General features: G+C 37.2%; 1 protein-coding gene across 1 annotated transcript in view; it reads right to left on the bottom strand.

Annotated features, from left to right (window-relative positions):
* Positions 1–22690, bottom strand: part of LOC145979968 (dipeptidase 1-like) — a 109059-nt gene that overhangs the window by 15059 nt on the left and 71310 nt on the right. The window contains exons 2-3 of the mRNA XM_083112906.1: positions 8969–9119; positions 147–231 (exon numbers count right to left, since the gene is read on the bottom strand). Coding sequence (XP_082969032.1) covers positions 147–231; positions 8969–9119 — 236 coding nt within the window. The remainder of the gene's footprint in view (positions 1–146; positions 232–8968; positions 9120–22690) is intronic.

Below are 22690 nucleotides of genomic sequence, written 5' to 3'. Positions count from 1 at the left end.
ATTCGTGGAAACCGTTAGTCGTAAAGACATCTTGGGAATATATGTGAGTTGTATTCCACTCCTGAAGCAACGTGAACAAGCTTTCTGTTTCCGAATAACGCATGTCTCAGCTGGGAGATGAGGAAAGTGTTTCAAAATGTACACACCCTTCCGAAGTGGGAGAGGCCTCCATGTTCCACGAATGTCCAAGGAACGACGTATCCGGGGTCATCAGCCAATCCAGAGTCTGCCCTAGCGGAAAGAAGGTAATGTTTCAGCTGCAAAAGACAAATGAGCAACGCATGCCAGATAGCACCTCTACACTGAGGGCAGAAAAAGAAAAAAAAGCATGCATGAGGAGAATACAAAAAGAGTACGAAGGAACAGAATTCAAAAGAGCAATCCAAATTGTAATACAAAAATATAACTGATACGTGGGCTGTAAATTTAAAGTTGCTACACTATCAGGAAGAGGTGATAACACCGTACATGTGCTATCAGGCATTGAGTATTGTCGTTTGGGGTGACAATATGGGGAACCCAACATGATTCCATTGTCCTCATGTTGAGGTTGTTCTCACTGACACATCCCAACATCCTCAAGAAATGAACTTACACATTGCCCAACCATCAGATACGGCTAGGTATTGTTGCTACAGGCTTCATGCAAGTCTTCCTGACATTCTCGTGCATTTTAGCCACGGGTCACCTGGATTTGGATCCACAATCGCTGTTCTACCATTGTAAACATGTTTTAGGTCAGTGCATATAATGGTGTTCATTTCAACCTTGGTCATACACAACAGCATACTCTGCACCGACAACTTTTGGTACTCCACACATAGACATGGGCCGCAACTGACAATGCTCACTGCCTGATTGTACATGCACTGTGTTATCACCTTTTCCTAACAGTGTTGCCACTTTTAAATTTACATCCCGATTCATCTACCTATACCAGCCGATACATTTACGGCATATTGTTTTTTCACGGGGCCCGCAAGAATGCAGCGCGACGCTTCCACCGAGTCTAATTATCCTGCAAATTATGCAAAATTCCAACTTTCTTTTATTTTGCTTCTATGTTGCACAAACAACTATATCTTGAGATTACGTAATATCTATTAGAATTTTCTAATGTTATTCTTGAATATTATGAAGCCAATTTCTAGGTTAATTGATGCATATAATTGGAGAATGATATTTACACACCTATATTTATGAAACTTTTGAACAAATATAAATTATTGCACGTTTAAATTATCTTGATCGGTGGGAATCGATAAGAGTATCGATATCGGTTGAAAGTGGTATCGGCTCAGCTTTAATTATTATTGATATGATTTTTAGATCAGCAGCGAAAAAATCAAAGTGGAATGAGTTCGAAACTTATTTAAAAATGAGATTCCAATATAGGAAATAGAAAATTAAGAAAAGCTGAAACTATGATAATTAGGGGAAATACGCAATAAAGATTGTAACAAATGCATGCAAAACATACGATAGAAAACTCAAACAAAACATTTTGTTTATTCAGTACTTGTAAAGATTTACTATTGAGAGGGTGAAATCAATGATTTCACTAGCAGTTTAAGGGTAACAAGTGTTAAGTCTATATTACTTCATATTGTAGGGTGGGTTGTCACAGGTCGAGAACAAGGCTTTCTCGATAGCATTGTGGTATCTTCCTAGCCTTGTAATTAATGGACCGAGTGTTTCGATAACCTTTGCTGGCACGTAGTTGCTCGGATTCCTCTTTAAAGTGAAGGCCAGTCCCGATTAGACTATATGTGCATAAAGTAGACTTCAAACAAGAACAGAAATTGAAACAAGTCAGGAACAACATTTGAGTTTCATGTTGATTAGATCAAAAATTATCCAATTTACAAAATGTAGTGAAATTGTTAAGTATCTGATGCTCGTTTGCACCAACCTTGAACAACCTCGCAAGTTTGAAAATTCATAGGTCAGGGTCATTCTCGATTTGTGATCGTCTTCCATTGCACCAAACTCAAAGGCATGGAGGACGGAGCAAGTAACGAGACTCGGAGTTAACTGTAGGTTAGTAGTTAACCTCAAATCTAGCGCTTAAAAATCAAAGCACTTGAATGATTTATCTGTTTTAAGAAGGCATTGTTCTACTCACGGTGTTGCGGAGTGTTGAAGCAAGCATAAGTAAAGGAAGTTTATTTTCTTGTTTGCAGGAAACTGTGTTTCTTCCTTAAGGAAAAGTATGTCATAGAAAATATAAAAGGGAAATTGATATCCTTGCAAATGTCACGAAAAACTTCATCTTTTTTTAGGCCAATAAATACAATATATTATTACATCTTGCAATGGCATTAAAGAGTCTTGTAACGATGATTACAGGATACTTTGATTACATACATACATACCCCCCACACACACACACATATATATATATATATATATATATATGTATATATATATAGATATACATATTGATGTGCATTATTTTACTTTCCCTTTTGTTCCACTTTCGGCTAATTTGCGAACAACCACTCTGCCAAGTGGATAGACACACATATATATATGTACACACAATTACTTATTATTCACTAGCGTTTTACAGTTAAATCGGTCACAGGAACAACGTAGCGAACAATACCTTTGCCAGCAGAGACGACAGACACATTACGTTAAAAAAAATGAGTGGTTTTGGTTTAAGAGAAAGAAACATAAGTGAATGGTTTGTTGTTTCTGTGGCAATTGGGTTCTGTTGGATACAACATTGTTCGCGTGACCGGTTCAATTAATGTTTACATCGATCATTACATGTTTCTTTCTTTATTTTATTTCGTTTCCTCTACAGAAAAATTGACCATACAAACCATTCAACGTGTACGTAATAATTTCTCCATTTTCTGAACTAGATAAAGAAACTGATATTGCAAAATTCAAGTAAGAAGGGAATAGTTTTCTTAACTCGTGAAAGTATAATGAAGTACATTTTTTTGTGTTTTAGGACACTTTAGAATGGCTCTGACAAATAAAGTAAGGAGAAAAAGTTCTTTCTCACCATACTTATATATGTACAGTCACCGACACTTCTGGGTTGTAGTGGCCCAATTGGCTCTCATTGGAGTGTTTGCAACCTAGAATTGTCGGAGAGTGTATGGTCGTTTATTTATATTTTTGCTTATTTTACATTGCTTGCCTACTTTTATACATTAGTCGCGACTTAAGGGCCACAAATGAAACCATTCTGCATAGATACCAATGTGTTGTTCGATCTAGAGTTTCTACATTAGTGTCTCACAACATGTTGTTCATTTTCTGTTCATTTGTTAGACATCCAATGATTGACATAAGAGCCATGGGGACCGGGAGTGGGGAGGGGGGATCGAAAAGGTCAGTCAAACCCCCTGGAAATGAACATAGTTCATTTCAAGTTACAAAGAAAGAAATCAAGTTACTTCTATAGTTAATAACATAAAGAAATCAGTTGAATAATAAAATAAAAAGTGCTTTAGATCGATAAAATTTAGTGTAAAATCCAGGAGCGAGTTCACGTTTCTTTTTCTAGCATTTAACCAAAAATAAATTATTTCACACTTTTCAAAATTAAAAAAAAATATTTTTATATGAGAGGCCACATTAACACAACATTAACAATGCAGCTAAAATTTCCGCCTAACGTCTAAAGCTTTCTTTTGAACGAGATGTGCAAAAGTTGATATCAAAACAGTTCTACAGGATATTCACTCAACTGGTGGATAGAGTTGGAAAGTCTCATCAAGGTTATAATAATAATAATAATAATAATAATAATAATAATAATAAAATTGTAATTAAAGTTGTGTTTATTTGTTTATAATAGTTATTTTTTTAATAATAAGCATAAGCATAACAATAACAATATTGTTATTGTTTCTGCTATTCAAGTTGGAACCGTTCTGTTCATATATATACTTCATTTCTAATTATTTTCTAATATCAGTCAAGAATTCTAACATTTCTTCATATTTCTAGATCTTTCCAGCATTTTTCTGATTTTGCAGCAACTTCTTGCCAGTATTGCTGTAAGATTCTCCCTCGCAAACCCTAATTCGCCACACATGGCCCATAACGGATTCGCCCCGAGTCTAGCCTCGCAGCACACCCATCTTTACTTCTGAAATCCCTATGTCTTTACACTAAACGTTTTTTCGAATATGTTAAACCTGGCAACTATCGGCTAACCCTAGCTCTCTCTTCTAGTCATCTTTCCACTAATGACCCAGAGGCAGCCACTGCTACTGTCAACTGTGTGTCTCTCTCCAGCCATTCTGGCGACACAAGTCATAAAACTCATTTTCTCACAATAACCCCTTTTATACGTGCCGATCATCTGGTTTGCAACCTCCTGTACTGGTTGCAAACTCCAAAGATGTGACACTAGAATTATAGTAATATAATAATGTGGTTGGATACTTTGCTTTGGTGTAACAGGAATATATTGCCTGAAATCATAGGAGGTTTGACATCACTGCAAAATGTCCTTTGCTGCTTGTAACTTTTCCCTCCAAATTCCCACCAATAGAATTTACAATGTCAACTCAATTTCGGCATAACCATAATCTTCTAAATTTTGTGGAAACAGTTTCGACTCGAGTACGAATAAGGACGGAGGTGTCGAACACCATCGAGATCCGTCGGTGACCACTAAGCAGTGCTAGTTCTGACTCATCAAAGAACAGTACCGAATGTACGAAATATTGTTGTGGACAGTGCTAAGATACCTAAGTGTGTGAGGTGACGAAAACAAGTTGACATCCAAGTTTTGCTTATTTTCTGTACCGAATGTACAAGTTTATTGTGCGGACAGTGTTATAATATATATACGAGTGTGAGCAAGGAACTAAATGCAAAAATTGATCGGTTTGAGCAATGTAGAACCGGCGTTTTGATAAAGGACATCGGGACGCAAGAATAGGAGCTGCACCACGGCAGTGTCGCCCAGGAACCCATGGAGGGAGTAAAAAAACAAAATTAAACATCAGTGCGGCAGCCCAGGTGATACAATAATCATCCCCTTTCGAAATTTTAATCAGGAAGAACTAGAACTTGTGTACCTACAAACTTTCTTCTTTACTTATCTTTTAATCAACATTAAACTCAAGTAAAATTGTTTCCAATCTTTTTATTTAAGTATTTCTATTTATTTGCAATGAAAACCTTCAGCTGGCTGGAGGCGGACTGTGGTGATTGTGTCATTGGTATTTGGTTGTATCTACCGAAGGATTAGTTCTTAATACTGAAGGTAGCGGCTCCCTAATATTCGTGCATCATCGGCAGTGACCACTGTCCGCCGATGCAATGGAAGAAACCATTGCATCCAAGGATGTTAAATTGTACCATCGCAAAGTTTTATCAATTGCCCGAATATCATTTCTGGTGACGCCCATGATAAGAGTTCCAGGACATGGACATGCAAGAAATCATGAGATACACATTTTACTCTCACTTTCCACAAAGGCTTGCATGAACTTTTGCGTTTTATACAGTCCCTTGTTTATTCATCCTCATTCAAACCCGACAAATCTGCAAAACTAAGTTTATTAAAATCAGAGTCAGAAAAGAGTCAGCTGTCAACATTCGCTTCAAAGGTTTAAGGCAAGCAAACGCACCGGTGTGTGTTTCTTTGAAAGTGGAAAGTAGGGATATCGCTTTTTCGATTGCCGGAGGAAATTTAACCTTTATGATATCCTCTCCTACACACAATGTGCATTTCATGTTGCAAATTTCATCTCCCATAAGCTACGAAAGAGAAGTTTTCATAACATGTGCCTGAATGCAAAGGGATCTTAAATTGTCAGGAGTTTCTACACCTGTGTCTCTACCATATTCAGAACTATTGCTAGAGATTTTTGAGACAGGGAAGAGAATATAATTTCGTATTCAGCTTCAGCTACAGATGACCGACCGCAGGAGAGATAGTAGGATTTCATATCTTGGCGTTCTGTTATAGAAACGTAAATTTTAATTTTGTTGTTGTTGTTGTTATTATTATTATTAATATTATTATTATATTTTATTATAAATTTACAAATCGTAAAATTGAAATTGACTTAAAAATACTTTGGCATTATTGACAATTTAGATTTGAGTCCACTATTTAAATAGGAACTAGATTATCCTTGCTTCATTTCCACAAACATCTATCACTTTGTCGACAAACAGCCCTGACTTTTCGCATTCCCCACACTCCGAGTCAAGGCAGTCAACATGATTTTAATGTCTCCTGTAAAACATTCTCTCGTTTTTTGTCGAACAAGGCAGTTAATTGCTGTAACTTACAAGCTGTAAATCACAGAAAACAATATTATTTGTAATAAAATATCGCTCCAGTTTCAATGTTCGAATTACATGTACTTTTTCCAGATATCTCAGGGATCAGGAGCTCTCTCTGGCCCAGCTCTGCGGAAACCCTTGACTATTCTATTAGATCAAAGAGACAGAAACAATGATTACTGTGTGCAATTAAAATAAATTGCACATTATTTTTCTAACAGAACAACACTGTAAATGGATGCATCTGCTTAAACATAATGGAACACCATTGCTGAAAAACGCTTTTTCATAAATGAATTGATTACTGAATACTGAGAAAAGTTTTTTTTTCGAAGCAAATCACTTCTTCTAAACTCCAAATGAGTATTTACGAATTGTTTGAACTTTCCAAATTGCTATTGTAAAAAACTTGGTACGTACAAATCCTACACATTACCTACATATAGGCAACAAATATAAATCTGATATCACTTGGAGAAAAGGCAGTACGAAGAGCAAAGCGACCAAAAAAGAAAATTCTTGATATGTTTCTTTATATATTAAAATGATATTGCTCCCCCCGCCCCCAGTTTTGGCACCTTTCCCTCAGTTCTGGAACTAAATCGCGGCCACTAGTAATTCACCTTAAAAGCCAGTCTCTTGAATTAAACTTTATAACTTTAAATGCGAGAAGAGCAGCGTGACAAGTAGATTTTGCGATATTGAAACATGTTTTACTTTCCTAATTTATTTCAATGTTATAGTATCGCATGTAGCAGATATACCGGGTTGTCCAAAAGTCCCGGAACGGTCACATATCGTGAAAAATACACATCGAATCGGAAAACGAAAAAATACCTTTTTAATAAGTGAAAGAAAGCTATTCAATGATATCACACTTGATTCCCCACCTCCGCCCCCTGGTGGTTGGGCGAGGGGCAACTGTGAAATTTTAAATAGAAACTCTTTGACTCTAGCTCAATTAGGGCAGAGCGTCATTTTTTCTTTCTTTTTTTGCGAAAAATAATTACAATCGCCATATCTCCGTTCCTAATTCAGCTATGAGCATGGTTGATAGCTCGTTGGACTCGTAATGAAGTCCTCTTTGCGATTCTACAATACAAAATGAGGCTTTTGTTTTAAAATTTCATAGTTGTCCCCCGCCCTACCCCCAGGAGTCGGGTGTGGGGAATCAAGTGTGATATGATTGAATAGCTTTCTTTCACTTATTGAAAAGGTATTTTTTCGTTTTCCGATTCGATGTGTATTTCTCACGATATGTGCCCGTTCCTGGACTTTTGGACCACCCAGTATAATACATATAATAAACGTCATAAATCACTCAAATATCACGAGGACATTCAATCTGAAATCAATCATATCATTACCGTTTTCTGTTTGAACAATATATGACAGTCTGTGATATGTTGCCACACCCGCCCATCAGTGAGACTGCACATATTTCGATTTCCCATTAATCAAATATGAAATGAATTTATTTGAATTTTTATTCACAAAAATGCACTGAGAATACCAGTTATAAATAACAAGTGAAAATTTCAAATTGTTAAAAGATAGCCAAAAATAGATTTCTCCAATCAATTATACATACGTAAAATGTGAGCGATTGCAAGGCTAGTAATCATTTCAGATACAAAATATGAATGAAAATAGTTATCTTCCAATAAAGCGGGGTATTGTACACTCGAGCTCATATATATTAGCGGACAATTTCCAGAATAATTGAATCCCAAACTGCGTAAAGTGCTTGAACGTTGATAATGGACAATTTGTTTGATAATAATTATGGGTCTCAATTTATTAATGCTATTTTACCGTTAATGGCTTAACAAGTTTCCAAACATAATGTGAATAAAACATTAGATCGACAGATAGCTCTGATTGGCCTTAATCCAGTGCATGTTGAAAGACACCGAATGAACAATAAACTGAATATTTAGCGCGAAAATTAAAAGAATAAACAAACTATTGAGCATCATAACCTAAGAAATTTGAATGGGTAGAGAAACGGACGTGTCCTGTGTGAACAAAGTATTGTTCGAATTGTTCAATAGCATACATTATTTGTAAAAGATACATGTGTGAGTGTGGAGGAAGATAGATTAAAATTGTTAAACGCAGACCATTGTGTACAATATAAATTCATTATTTATGTGCTTTAAGTTTCAATACTACAATCTATTCCGGTAATCTCTGTAGCAAGGGAACGAAAACAAGTATCTGCGCAAGTAGTGACTCGAGGGGTGTCGACCAATGAATGCATGAGGGGGAGGTGAGTGCATGAAGAAGGACATGCGGCTGCAGCTAACAGCCCACTCGCTTTCTACCTTCTCTTCCGTTATGTGCGATCTTGCTCCACAGATTCCCGGTGCTGTGTATGAATTGAAGTGTATCGGTTTCAGTATTGCAGGAAAAGAGTATTTGAGTACCTAGGTGTCCCATATTTATTGCCGTGACTGTACATCTATATATTTTTTGTCTTTTTTAAAAAAATCTCGAGACATTCCTGAACGTAATCATCGCCGCTCTGCTCTACAAAATTCGATAACATAGTTGATTGAAACTCTCCGAATAGTTAATAGTCATGGCACTTAACCTAATCTCTAACAGTTCTTACTAATACATTCCGTTAATATGAAGCTTACTGATTACAAGTTCTTGTATTCTGTTTCCCCGAAACAAAAGTTGTACTCACCAAGGAGTATTGCAGGTGAGAGTGAGAAGCAAATATCTGACTCCCAGCTGATAAAACATTCTGAGGACGCCCAGGCTGCTTCCCAAGGAATGGCCTCCTTCAACACCAATTAGACTCGCCATTCTGACTGACTGATGAATATCTTCAATTCCTAGAACCAAAGTCAAATCTTCAGTTATTTTCCTTCACACACGCTTCCTTCACAAAATATCAGCATAGATCTAGAAGATTAGTACAAGGCCTGTTCAATAGGAAACCGTACTCTTTATGTAAAGTATGTATATACATTATTTTAAGAGAACCGACAGTGGTGGTGCCTAGCGGTGTCCTAAGTTATTAACTTGCATCAGTTTCAAACCTATTGCCAACAGTAGTAAAGCAGTAGATTGTGTTGAGTGCAGGTGTGTTGAGCTCCCGCGGCGATGTTCAGTTACTCTACCATGAAGGAACTTGAAGAGTAGCGAGTATGTGTAAAATTATGTGTCAAATTGCAGAAAACACAGAACATGGGTGTAAGGATAACATGTGGAAACTAAGATCAAATTATCACAGTGGGTCAGAGAGTCCTCACCACGGCCCAAAAAAGTCAGGATTGAGTACGTACATACATCCCATGTTAAAGTGATGTTGATCGTCTTCTTCGATCATCCAGAGTTTGTGCCGTGTGGTTCCACAATGAATGCAGCATTCTAATTTTACGTCATTCAATGATTACAAGAATAGGTACGGCGAAATGGGTCACAGATGTGGCAGAACGAGTTTTGGATGGTTCATCACGATAATACACGTGCTCATTCTCACTCGTTGCTCGAGAGATTTTGGCAAAGGACCAGCCTGTTGTCTCACAACCGGCCTGCTTTCCTGATTTACACCAGCAGACATCCTCCTCTTCCCCAAGTTGAAATCTACCCTCAAAGGTCACAGATTCCAGACAATGGAACAGATCAAGGATAATCCACTACGGAATCTATAGGACATTCCCAAACTGGAGTTCCAGCAGGCATTCCAGGACTGGAAGAAACGCTGTGAGCGTTGTGTGCACAGTGGAGGGAAGGAGACATGCCCAAATAGCTCGGTAACATCACCATTTCCTCAATTGTTTAAAAGTTCGGTTCCTTCTTGAACAGCCCTTGTATTTTTGTAGCTGTGTATCTAATTTAGAAGCAGTAGCAGGTGGTCAGTGATTTAGCCCTACTACAGTAATGGTCATCTTACGGTGAAATTTTCATTAAAACAAGAAATTATATCCCTAATCATTTTCCGTGTCAAATTAAGTCTCTACTATCTTCGCACTTCGTTACAATTTTTTTTTCAGAAAACATGCAAATATTAAAAAAACACAATATTTCGTTATGAGCGAAAAAGTAGTAAAAATTCAAAATATCTGTTCACTGTATGAACATGGCCTCCCCGATGGCGTAGTGATAACGTGGTCGCCTTGTAATCAATAGTTCCCGGGTTCTATAACCGGTGGAGGCACATCGCACTGTGGTTCGGATCCCACTTCAAACTGTAGGTTCAGTCCCGTTTATCCTATCTGTGCATAAAGTGTACTTATAACAACATACAATCAATCAATGTTCACTGTACATTCTGTGGGTGGAAAATGAATGTACAGAGCTAAAATATTGCTAGTATCATTATACAGGGTGTCATTTTAATGGCGCCCACGGACCACAGATTCGTATAGAGGGCATTAAAACAAACAACTTTTCTCGTAACATTCTTCTCGTTGGTGCGTCGATTCGACGCTACAGCCGTTGAAAAAAATACCGTTTTGCCTCCTGGATTCTGGCAAACCAACACAACATTTGATCGTATCTGTGACATGATTTCCTGCTGCGAAACAACGCACAGTAGTGTTGCAAGGAACATACAAATTTTGTGAAAAATGACAAAATACCAACCACATTATTGGCTGTAAAACGAAGGGAGAAACGCGTCCAGTACAACGAATATGAAGCCTACAAGCCACAATATCAGCAGTCATCTCAGGGGAAGGGGGAAGTGAACCAACGATATGAGAAATGGTAAAAAACGTATTCAAAATGAATTGTAAATATCGGATTTTGTCTCAGCCTACATATCAAATATCAACAACAATAAATTTTATTGGACTTTCAGCTTACATGTGGCCGTTAACGCCCAACTACATGTCAATTATATTTGCAAATCTCGTTGCAAGGTTGATATCTACAGGTTTGTGTCCAGATGCCTTGGTACTTTTGTGCTGATAGCGGAATTATCCGAGGTTCACGTTGTTACATTACGTCTAAAACACGCACAACCAAAGTAACAATCTAATGATGAATCAGTAGCGAATATACTGCCCTGTTCACAGTTGCAAATTATTACATGTGTATCCGGTGCATAGATAAACACAGTCGTGGGAGAGTTTGTTTTACTACTACCGTGCGTCCATTTCGATCTGCAGCCGAGAGATCGGGAGAAGCGTGGCGGGCGGCGCTGACGGAGAAGCCGACATTTGCGGCCTGTAATGCCCACTTATTTTTATAGACATATGCAGACATTTATATAAATATTGCAAAACGATCACTAACCTGTGTTATAACACGCAAAAGTTCTTCTGTAATTCATCCAAGTTCTGCTCTTATATACACAAATAAATACGCTATAGAAACGATGTTAAGAGCCACAGATAAAAAAGCATTTTAATCATGGTTTTGATAAGTAACGTCCTGCTTAAGTTTATATCCTTGAAAGAGTTTTGTGGCGATGGGAATCGTTTGGAGGTTTCGAATGTGCAACACTGTATCAGGATTACACTGCAGACGAAACCGATAAAAGTGAATGGTTTTCGTGAGCTTCCTCGCAATCCGAAATATCCGAGCTCGAGTTTTTTGTTCCTTCGCGACTAGATGAAGACACAGTTGTAAATATAGTGGCGAGCAATGTAAACCAAGAGCGTGTTAATTTCGTACTGTGCGCAAGAGTGTTATTCTTGGTTACTTGCAGTTACTTGTTTGTGTTATTGTAGTGTGTATGTGTGACGTGTCATTGAGACGACTGGAATGCCAGCCGCAAGATTCACGTTAGAACAAAGATTTTTTATGTATGACACGTACCTACGTGAAAACAAACTCGTGTAGAGACGTGTGTAGGTAATTTGTACAGAAAGTCCCATGCGTTTCAACTCCACACAGAGATACGGTTAGACATCTTGTCCTTAAATTACGAGAAACTGTATCGTTAAATTTTAAAACACCTAAGCAAAAACGACGGATTCTAACCGAAGCAAAACTCGATGATATTGGTGCAGCGTTAGAACGTTCTCCAAACAAACCTCTACGCCGTGTTTCACAAGAGGTGGGCGTGTCAAAATCATCGGCACATACAGTCACTAAGCTACTAAAATTAAAACCATACTCTTATAACACAGGTTAGTGCTCGTTTTGCAATATTTATATAAATGTCTGCATATGTCCATAAAAATAAGCGGGCATTTCAGGCCGCAAATGTCGGCATCTCCGTCAGTGCCGCCCGCCACGCTTCTCCCGATCTCTCGGCTGCAGATCGAAATGGACGCCCGGTACTTATATCCCTGTGTTCATATCCCTGTATTTATTTAAGTGCCTCCCCAATGGCGCAGTGGTATCGTCGTCGCCTTGTAATGAAGGATCCCGGGTTCGATTTCCGGTGAAGGCATATAGTGGTTCGGATCCCACTTTAAACTGTAGGTCCAGTCCAGATTAGCCTTACTGTGCATAAAGTGGACTTAAAACACCAACTCTATCAATCAATCAAACAATATCCCTGTATTTATAATCATTTTTGTCACTTTCCTCATAATGCCCTGAATATAAATTATATTATGTGTTGCTTACCTTTGGAATTTTGACTTCTTTCATTTCTGTTTTGTCATCTGTTCATTGTGTCACAGACAACTAGTATCAGAAAGGTGAAGTGGATACACTAAATTGTAGATGCCAACTTGGTGACTAGATTTGCAAATATTTGACATGTAAGCTGAGACAAAATTCGATATGACCACTTCCACTTGATTCCATTTTCTTCCTACCATTTTTCGTACCGTTTGTTTACTTCCTGTTAGGTTACAGAACATGTTATCTTCATTCATAGCATAATACCCCAAGATTTTTTTCCCGTGAAATGGCAATGGTGATAAATTTTCTTATCGTCATCTGAAAAATATGAATTGCACTGTGGACAGATCTCAGTAGCATCATATAATTGCTTTTCGGCTGCAGATATAGTAGCTTTTGGTTGCACTGCAGATAATACACTACCAATTTTTGTTGCCTCTTTTTTAAATTTGTGGAAAAAGTATTTGACAGAATTGAGTCCTCGGTATACATAAGGCTCATTAGGTTTTAAAGAATTGCACCACACAACTACATAACTATAACTACAAACCTCATGAACCTGATAAGGTGTAGTAGAAGATATTTCAGGGTCTGAATAGTTGAATGGTTTGAGAAATGCCTCAAAATCTGCTACTATTATAGTTTGATACTCCAACAGGGCATTGTGTTGTTTGAATTTCTCAACCTCTCTTGGTTTGGGCATAATTATACGCACAGGCATGTTTTCACCATAGAATAGTTTGTGCTCTTCAAGTTTTTGGTTATTAATTTCTTGAATATTAAATTTGACATAGTTCTGTTGAATACGATTATCAAATGTAGTCAAACATCTATGACTAATCTTAATTTCCCCGTTATGTTTGGTAATTTGACTTCTAACCAGACGAGAAAGATTGCGAATAAGACAGTAATGGAAATTCTTCTCATCTTAAATAAGTAACAAATCAATGACAGTAGCATTATCATTATTGACGGTGCGTATTCTGAGGGATATACAAAATTATTCTCTGTATAGGCATACACATTGATTGCCAAGGGTTGTGTTACTTGTTTTTCAAATTTTGTTATATCTGATATAGCAACAAGATATTGGTTATCCGACATAGCACACTCAAACTCTGTCTCATACTGCATATAAAGATGAACTCGCTCTGGGTTGTTTTCTCAATGAACTGGGTGAAGTTTCGCCAAGACACACCATAGAAAACACTTGTTATTATCATTTTTTATATTGATCACTGCTTACTTGTTCTGAATATCCACTGGAAGAGGAGCATAGGTAGAAGCAGAGAGGGCTAAGAATTGACTTATTTTCAGTTCTAATTTGTGTGGAGTCCCACACAGTATCCAACATGATCCTCTCGTTGATCCCAAGAAGATATAATCGACACCCGTGGTAGAGTGGTTAGCACATCGCGCAACTACGCCAAGGGTCGTATTTGAATTTGATCAAATTTGAGTTGATTTATTTTAAGACATTTTGGTGTTGTTACTTATTAATTGAATCAGATAATTTTGAATTTTAGATCTTACATAATGATTGTAAATCTCATTCTTGATTATTTTGCATGGATTTTCATGTCTAGTTAAAAGTGATGGTGGCTATGTTGTTTTCGTTTGATTTTCTGCATATTTTATTTTATTAACAGGCACATAAAATAATAAGTACATGACAAAACTCTATTTCATAAACTATAAAATCAATTTTCTTTTACGTCTTAAGCAAAATAAAAGTATCCCTGTCCATGTTCCATTCTTTGGTTACATATTGCTCCAAAAGCTTTATATAATGAACACTTCAAATTTCTATCTGATGGTGAATATTTGAACTAGGTTTTACATAACAGTCGCTTTCCTATGGTCTCTGAAGTCTTTGTACAAGATTCACCGAAATCCGATGAATCAAACGGGCTCCAGAGGAACATTGATTGTGGCCACGCGATATATCTAAAAATGTCCACTAAAATTAAAGAAACAAACAATAATAATTATTAACAACAAAAAGGTGTTTGCTTATTTGTAACTTGAAATTAAAGATGCCAATAGTTTTCGTTCTGGAGTTTTCTCCTCTGGTATGTACTCATCTTGGCATGACTCTTTGATAAAAGAAATATCTGCAGAAACCATTTCTTGTACATGTACTTTCTCTCCGGAGGCTCAGGGATGTGTAAAAATTCGTCGTGTGGGTCTGGTCTTCTTGTATTTCACATTTTATTTTGATCATCCAGTTACGTAATCTATTTGAACATGATGTACACATAATATGGGGTGCCTGACATTTGTCCTGATCACTCAATGGACATACAAAGCACAACTGATACATGTTATTCAGTTCCGGTGTAATTGTACGTCGCTGAGCTTCCTTTGCTAAGGAACCACATACGTAGCGGAAGGTGTTTGAGGCATTGTGAATGTCTCTTTAGTGACACACTCACAGAAAAAACAAACACATCCTGCAATGACAACCGTCTTCTCTCCCTCTGAATCAAATACTGACGTACGTTACTGGTCGGATTCAGCTTCAGCAGGCAGTAGTAACCTTAGTTAGTAAACCTGTATCACAGCAGTAGGGCTCAGCCAAGTAATTTATTTTTTCTATTATTATTATTATTATTATTATTGCAGAGCAAGTGAGAAATTAAAGCAGCTAAATTCAACCGTTTGATCAGATGGCTGTCTTGTGACGGCTGCAGCTAGCAAGTCAACGGATCGGCACATCTCTAGACGTTACACTGAGTGAATTTCACAACCCTGTCTCATCGCAATAGCTATACGTGCTGGGGGAAAACTAAGCACAGATTTGAGATCAGAGGGTCAAACCTAGTCTACAGCACCTATTACTTTCTCTGATGATTTTTCATTATAAACCAGTGTTATTTTTGAATCAGTCCCCTGCGCGTGTCAAATTAATTTAGAGTGTACAGGGGTTACAACTTAATCTCCGGATTTAAGGGTTCCCCTTCAATTTAATCATGTACCCCACCCCGCGTTCCTGCGCGACTGTAACAGAGTTACTTTTTTGCAATAGAAGTAATGTTTCAACAGTTACTACGACACTTAAATTGCTAACTTGAAATTTTGTAACGTGGAAGTCATGGATTCCTAGGCAACCCCTCTACAAATAATAAATTAATAATAATTGAAATAAATATGACTCAGCTTTTGAAAGGCATATATATATATATATATATATATATATATATATATATATATATAAGCAACACACACAAATTTTGTTAATAAAGCACTAGAAATGTTAATAGATCTTATGTAAGAATTTACAAACTTTTCATTTCATGTATCAGAGGATGATGCACTTCAGGAATACGTACTTCAGAACTTTAACTCTTGTTTGCTTCACTATCACATGTTTTCTTGTTTTGAAGTTAATTAAGAATGGAAACTAAACGTAGCTTCTCTTCTGAAAATTTTCTACTCAACTCTCGCCTTTTGGATACATGCAGGAGCAGCGGGATATGAAAGAAAACTTTTGGAAACCTAATTTATATTCCCTCTACTGAAAGTATTCCATGAAAGCAACCTCACTTACAAGAAGTTCTGGTCGCTTGGGTCTGCATTATTTGAAATCTTTCAATTTTTTTCATGAATGTCACATTCTCTCTACTTTCTTCCCTTTAGGTAAAACGGTAGAACCTCCTTAATTCTGCTGGTGCTTATGCGACTCAGTACCTCCGTAATTCCTTCTCTGATATTTCTGGAGAAAGGCCGAGCATAGAGGTAGAAAGGGGAGGAAGCGAATGAACGTAACGGAGGAGTACATGCTGCTGCAAAGGCTGGTATACTCTGTCCAGTCTCTCTCTGGATGAAGGGCGAGCATAGCGGCAGAAAAGGGGAATCGAGTGAGCAGAGCGAAGCAGTACACGCCAAGGCTGGTAACAGCAGTCATTCCACCCTCCATGCAATCCCATTCCCTCTCGCGTGTTCATTGGTGGAGCCGTCTTGCGTCACTACTTGCGCAGAGACTTGTTTGCTTTAGCTTGTTCCAGAGATTCCAGGGACACTGGCCAATAGTGTGTTACAACAATACTTCCTGTTTGGCAGTTACAACTTCATGTCCATAATTGAGCATCTGGGGAGTGAAACTTGATAACACACTTTCAACATTGAGTTAACATTGGATTCAGTTGCTATATAATAGTGAATGAAGTGCCTTCAGTAGCTGCAGAAACATCTGGATAACCCATAATCCTCAATGCAATGGGCGAACTTTCAGCTGCGTTTTCCCGCTTTCATACTTTTGTAGCTTATAAAGTGTTTTTTTTTTCCCGAGTCGCTCAATTTATGCACGTAAAATGAGTATTTCGATACATTTTCATATTTTCTTAAGAAGGGAACTGAACTCTTGCTTACTGTTCTTCCTTCCTTCTCATGTAACAAATGTATACTATCTGATATATTTAGTTTACAAAATTAACAACAAATATTACAAATCCGGAAAGATAAAGAAAAAGCCTATGATAGAGTATATTTTACTACATTGTTATGTATTTACTAGAAACTTATATCAGGTCATTTTGACTTCAAAATTCATTCGTTATACAGCAGAAAACAAATATCTTATATTACCGTGGACCTTTAAAATAGGCACTCGTAGCTCGCAATAAGGAGATTAAATCTGGATTACATGTTTCTTCGCGTGAATGAACATGTACGAGAACTCTGCCTCATACAAACATCCCTATTTGTCAAGCGAGGACAATGTCATGACCAGGAAAGCTACGAACAGGACGTTATTACGAATATCGTATTTGTGATTTCATTTCAGAGGCTACGTTGTATTTGTGTCTGTGTGTGTTTACGTATGCATAGGTCTACGGCAACAGACAATTTATGCTAATCTCGCATTTATTTTTAGCTTACATTGTTCAGTACAATTAACATACAAATATCAAACAAAAATAATTCTCCTTATGGCAGAAGAGAGAAATCAGATTATTAAATAGTTAGTAGCCTTTAAATCTGTGGGCTCATTGCACTCCGGTGAATAATTAATTTTGGACGTCCAAATTGTTGTGCCAAACTGTTATCACCTAATACTCGTAGGTTTTGTAATTCTGTAAAAAACAAATTGGGAGTGATACATTTCGGAGTCGAAGCATGATATCCTACTTTCCTAATATGAGAGTGAGTGTTACTCATTATGTACAGTCACGAACACTTCTGGATTCTAGCGATCCCAAAGAAGGTCATGGGGTTTGTTATAACTCAGAAGTGTAACTCAGACTGTACATATATTTTAAGACATCTGAAATATTTCTTGGTTATCCCAAGAATTACCATGTTACCACACGAGCTGTAGGTTAAATGTATTTTATGAATTATAATTCATTTCCAGAAGTTTGTTTATGTATATGTAGGGGTGTACATATATACGTATGTAAATAATACATATACATGTATTTATGTACGCTTTACAATGTCTTAATTATAATTTTGCAGACCACTGTCCAATTGGGATCCATAATAATTACGACGACTTCCCCCGATCTAGGGCGGAAATTGCCGAATGGAGATGTGGCACGAAGTGGGTCGCAGTCATCCGCAGGCACAGCCGATAGACTAGCAGAAAGAAGAGATAAAGGTTGGTCAACATTGCTACGGCCTCTGCAATGTCTATAGAATATAGAAAAGTGTGTCATATACTAAGTTGCAGTAATGGAAAGGTAATAGAGACTTAAAATGCATTACATTGGATTACTTGAATCAATTAGTCATGACGCAACCTTCGAAAGGTTTTATAAGTCGTTAATATACCAATTACTGAAGTTTAGTTGTTTAATTTTATGAGTTGAGTTGAGTTGTTGTTTTAATCCACTTTATGCACAGATATTCTAATTGGGACTGGACCTATGGTTTAAAGTAAAATCCGAACCACTATAGGCGTCATATTAATTTTCACATTGATTCAAATTAGGTGCATGCATTTTCATATTTTTATATACCTAATTTAAATCTAGGCGTGAAATAATATTTTAGAAAATAATTATATGTTTTCTAAAAGATTATGGGCGAACAATTAAATGTTGCGGGCGGGAGGGGGGGCAGAGCGTGTTAGTTACTCTACTGTATCAAAATGTGGGAAATATACTTGTTTGTAAATTAGATGGACATTAAGTTTGAACTTGGTAATAGAGATTTGCTCAAGGTTTTAGTCTTACTAGTTCGATAGCTATTTTTGTGTGACTTTGTGTTTCCTTAAACATGCTGTTTCTAAATTATGTGTAAATGCTCTCATGGGATCTAATGACCGATAGGTTTGAACCAATTTCCTAAGGTGCCGCAAGGCAAGACAATAGTTTAGTTTACTGACAGGTAACATACACAAATTTGCATACAAGAAAACTCTCCCGAAATGAAATCACAATTTCGCCACTGAGTGGGCACTCACCCCCCCCCCCCCCGTCCCCCAAAGCAAGAAGCTTAATTCGCACAGTCATGATTATACCTCGGATTTTAGGCTTTTAACCTATACCTTTGCAAGTTAAATAAGAAATAACAAGTTATATCGGCTTTTCATAAAAAAGAGAAACAACTTTCTAAGTTTTATAGTGCTTAAAATAACCTATTTTTCTTGTTAGAACCTAGTTTTGGTTTATATGCCTAAATTAAACCTTTTTTTAGGTTTTTATATATTTTTTTAGATTTTGCAGGATTTTTATATCTCACAGAGGTATTTACTAAGTTTGTTGGCGAAATAATTCAATGACTGGCGTGTTTGAAACATGTTTTCTGTTGATTTCCCTCCCTCCAAGTATATGATGTTTATCAAAGCTTTAAACAAAAGAAAAATGTCTGACGTCACTGTTAACTGAAGACAGTGGCGGCGAAAGGGGACAGTTCCCTCCTACTTTTTACCCCTGCACTATAGACTCTTAATGTTAAACCTTGCCTACTAAGATAAAGTAAACTGTCGTTGCTCCCCCCCCCCACTCCTTCCCATTCTGAGTTTTGGCACCCAATCGTCTCTACTACTTGCACAGTCCCAAGTTCAAACTTCTGATCTGTGTGACCTTGCTCCCTTTCCCGTCAGTTTGGTCCTTTTTGGCATTCACGCCTTGCGAAGTAATATTTGAGCATTCAAATTAGCACTTCTGACTATGTTGAGCACATGAAATGATCCTCACAGACAAAAGGTGGAGTTTGAGTGTGGATAACGCAAAAAGATTCATGGTGGTCATTAGGACCATGATAAAATTCAAGTATAATTCCTGGTTTTCAAGGTGAACTTTCCAAAAATTCAAGGATACGAGCATACGTTTTCTCGATTCCAACCTTGCGTATTACCGACTCTCACCCTCCCTTCCATACACGAAAATATTGACAATTTATAGGTTTGTATGATTCCAATGTAACAAAACAATTACCTAATCAACTTCAAGATATATTATTTTGTAATAATCTTCCCGTTTGTGAGATAGATTGTTCTGTAAAAAACACTAACAAAGTAAACGGATTCAGAAAACGTTGATTTATTTTCTGTATAGCTTTCTTTTTCATCCTATAAAAATGAATGAAATGAAAGGTAAACTGAGCGAAACTTTCCTCAGAGCATTTATAAACCTGTATAAATTTAATGGGATATACTTTAATAAAAGTTGCAATTTTTCACGTCTACGGAAACAAATGGAATAAAGAAAACATTACAAAGGACACACATCAATGTACCCATTCCCCCTCTGGTGCACAATGCAGAAAACGAACCATTTCGGGCTGCCAGCAGCCATTTTATTTAAATTACTTTGTCAGAGATCGAGCAGATTAATTGTCGTTGTTATTTTAAGGTAAGTAAAAAATGTGTGTGTGTATGTCCTTGAAATTAACATATGTTAATATGTTATACATATTTGAAATCTCTTTAATTTTCTTGTTGATCACATAGTTACATTGTAAAAATTTTTTCTTGTGTCATAGGAACGATACCTAATTTTGTTGAAAAGTAGTCCGGAGGCGAGTTCCTAAGGTGGCCCATGGCGGGTCGCATTGGCAACAGGTTACACTCGCCTCTGAAATTTACATTTTTTCACAATAAAATACATTTTATTATTAAATATTACGTACCTAATAATGTTAAATTTGCACAGACTTTCATGAATCACTAAATGTTACTAATATGTTGGGTTTATATGTTAAATACTTCTGTTTTTTTTTTTTTTTTTGCGGAAGTGTTTCTTTTATTTATTTCTAAGACAATAATTTGTTACTGTACTCAAAAGTTCGAGAATAACAATTTCTCTAATAAAATACAAAGAGTTAATAAACATGAATACATATGTTTCCTTGAGCGCAACCGACATTTTCTACTAAACTACAGTCCCTACCAAAAGTTTAAGACCACCAACTTTTTTTATATAAATGAATCCTGACCAAAAGTTTTTGTTACAAATATGGATTGAAATTGTATGGAATTAATATTGTGTGTGAGACATATATTGCCGAAAAATATTGGTATACGTCTTGTAGTACTTGAGATACGAAAGTGGAAAATCAAATTTCTTAACTGAAAAATCCAGCATTTTGAAGTACAGATGGATGTGTATACGCGTAACCGGCGTCCTTATGACAGTACTGAATTTTTTCCAGTATTGTGGAACATAAACAAAGGTTTTGGCGCAAAAAATAGAAGTCCCAAAAAAATGTTCTCGTGTTTTATATTTTTTTCTAAAATTCGCAAAATAAAGAAAAAATATAGCTAAACCGAGAGGTCTTGAGATAATATCTTCATCAGCGACTGCGCTGGAGTGAACAAATTTTATCAGTCGTTAGTTGAAAAGTGTGTCAATAGATGGCGCAGAAAGACATATCTCGAGTAGCATCATTGTGCAAGTCCATACCTCTTTTCGTTACACTTGATAATAAACAGGCTGTTTGAATCGCAAGCTACGTGATAATGTGGAAAATATCTGTACCCATGGCAGTGAAATGGCAAATAATTGGTATGTACAGATGGAATAGGTCTCATAGTGAAATTGCAGTCGCATTGAATGTGACTAAAACCTGCGTGGCGAACACAATAATTAAATTCAAGCAGCAAGGTAGAGTGGTTGACAAACCACGCTGCGGCCGTCCCAGGGTAACGTCTGTACGCGAGGACCGGAATATCGCGAGAGTGGCAAAAAATAACCGTAAAGCTCCTCTTTCAGCGATAATGAGGGAATTTGAAGATTCCACTAATAAGAGGGTCTCAAAGGTGACTATTTCGCGTCGTCTAGGGGAATGTGGACTTGCGTCTTACGCTCCTTTCAAAAAGCCATTGCTCAACAATGTACAACAGCTTTTAGCCAATTAATATTCCGCTCAGCCTTGCCCTCAGGGAAGAAACTTGTCCTTGGAACATTGGGGTAAGGTCCATTTCAGTGATGAATCGAGATTCCTGCTGTACAGATCCCGAAAAGTGAGAGTTCGGAGGACAGCAACCGAAAAACTTCTTCCCAAATGTCTCGTGCAAGATATTCAGGGTGGGGGTCAATCAGTCATGATCTGGGGATGCATGTCTGCTGCAGGGACCGGGATTTTGAGATTCATTCCTAGCTCCATAGATTCACGAGAATACGTCAAAACAATGAAATATAACATTCTCCCGTCCGCCCAGAAGCTCCACAACAGGTACTTCGTTACCCAGCAGGACACTGCGACTTGCCACAGGTCAGAAGCAACAATGGCTTGGATTCAAGCTAGGGAAATCCCATTGTTGCCTTGGCCAGCACGAAGTCCGGACCTGAATCCTATAGAAAACCTATGGAATACCATTGGTCTTCGTGTAACCAGACGCTAGCCAAGGAATGTCCAGGAACTTCGCGAACAGATATCTGAAGTGTTGAATGAGAATTCGCCCCAAGAATGCCAGAAATTGGTTCGC

The sequence above is a fragment of the Lepisma saccharinum genome, chromosome 27 (assembly GCF_977018435.1).
Source record: "Lepisma saccharinum chromosome 27, izLepSacc3.1, whole genome shotgun sequence".
Classification (NCBI taxonomy): Eukaryota; Metazoa; Arthropoda; class Insecta; order Zygentoma; family Lepismatidae; genus Lepisma; species Lepisma saccharinum.
The sequence above is the reverse complement of the archived record's forward strand: the minus strand, read 5'-3'. Positions and strand labels throughout refer to the sequence as shown.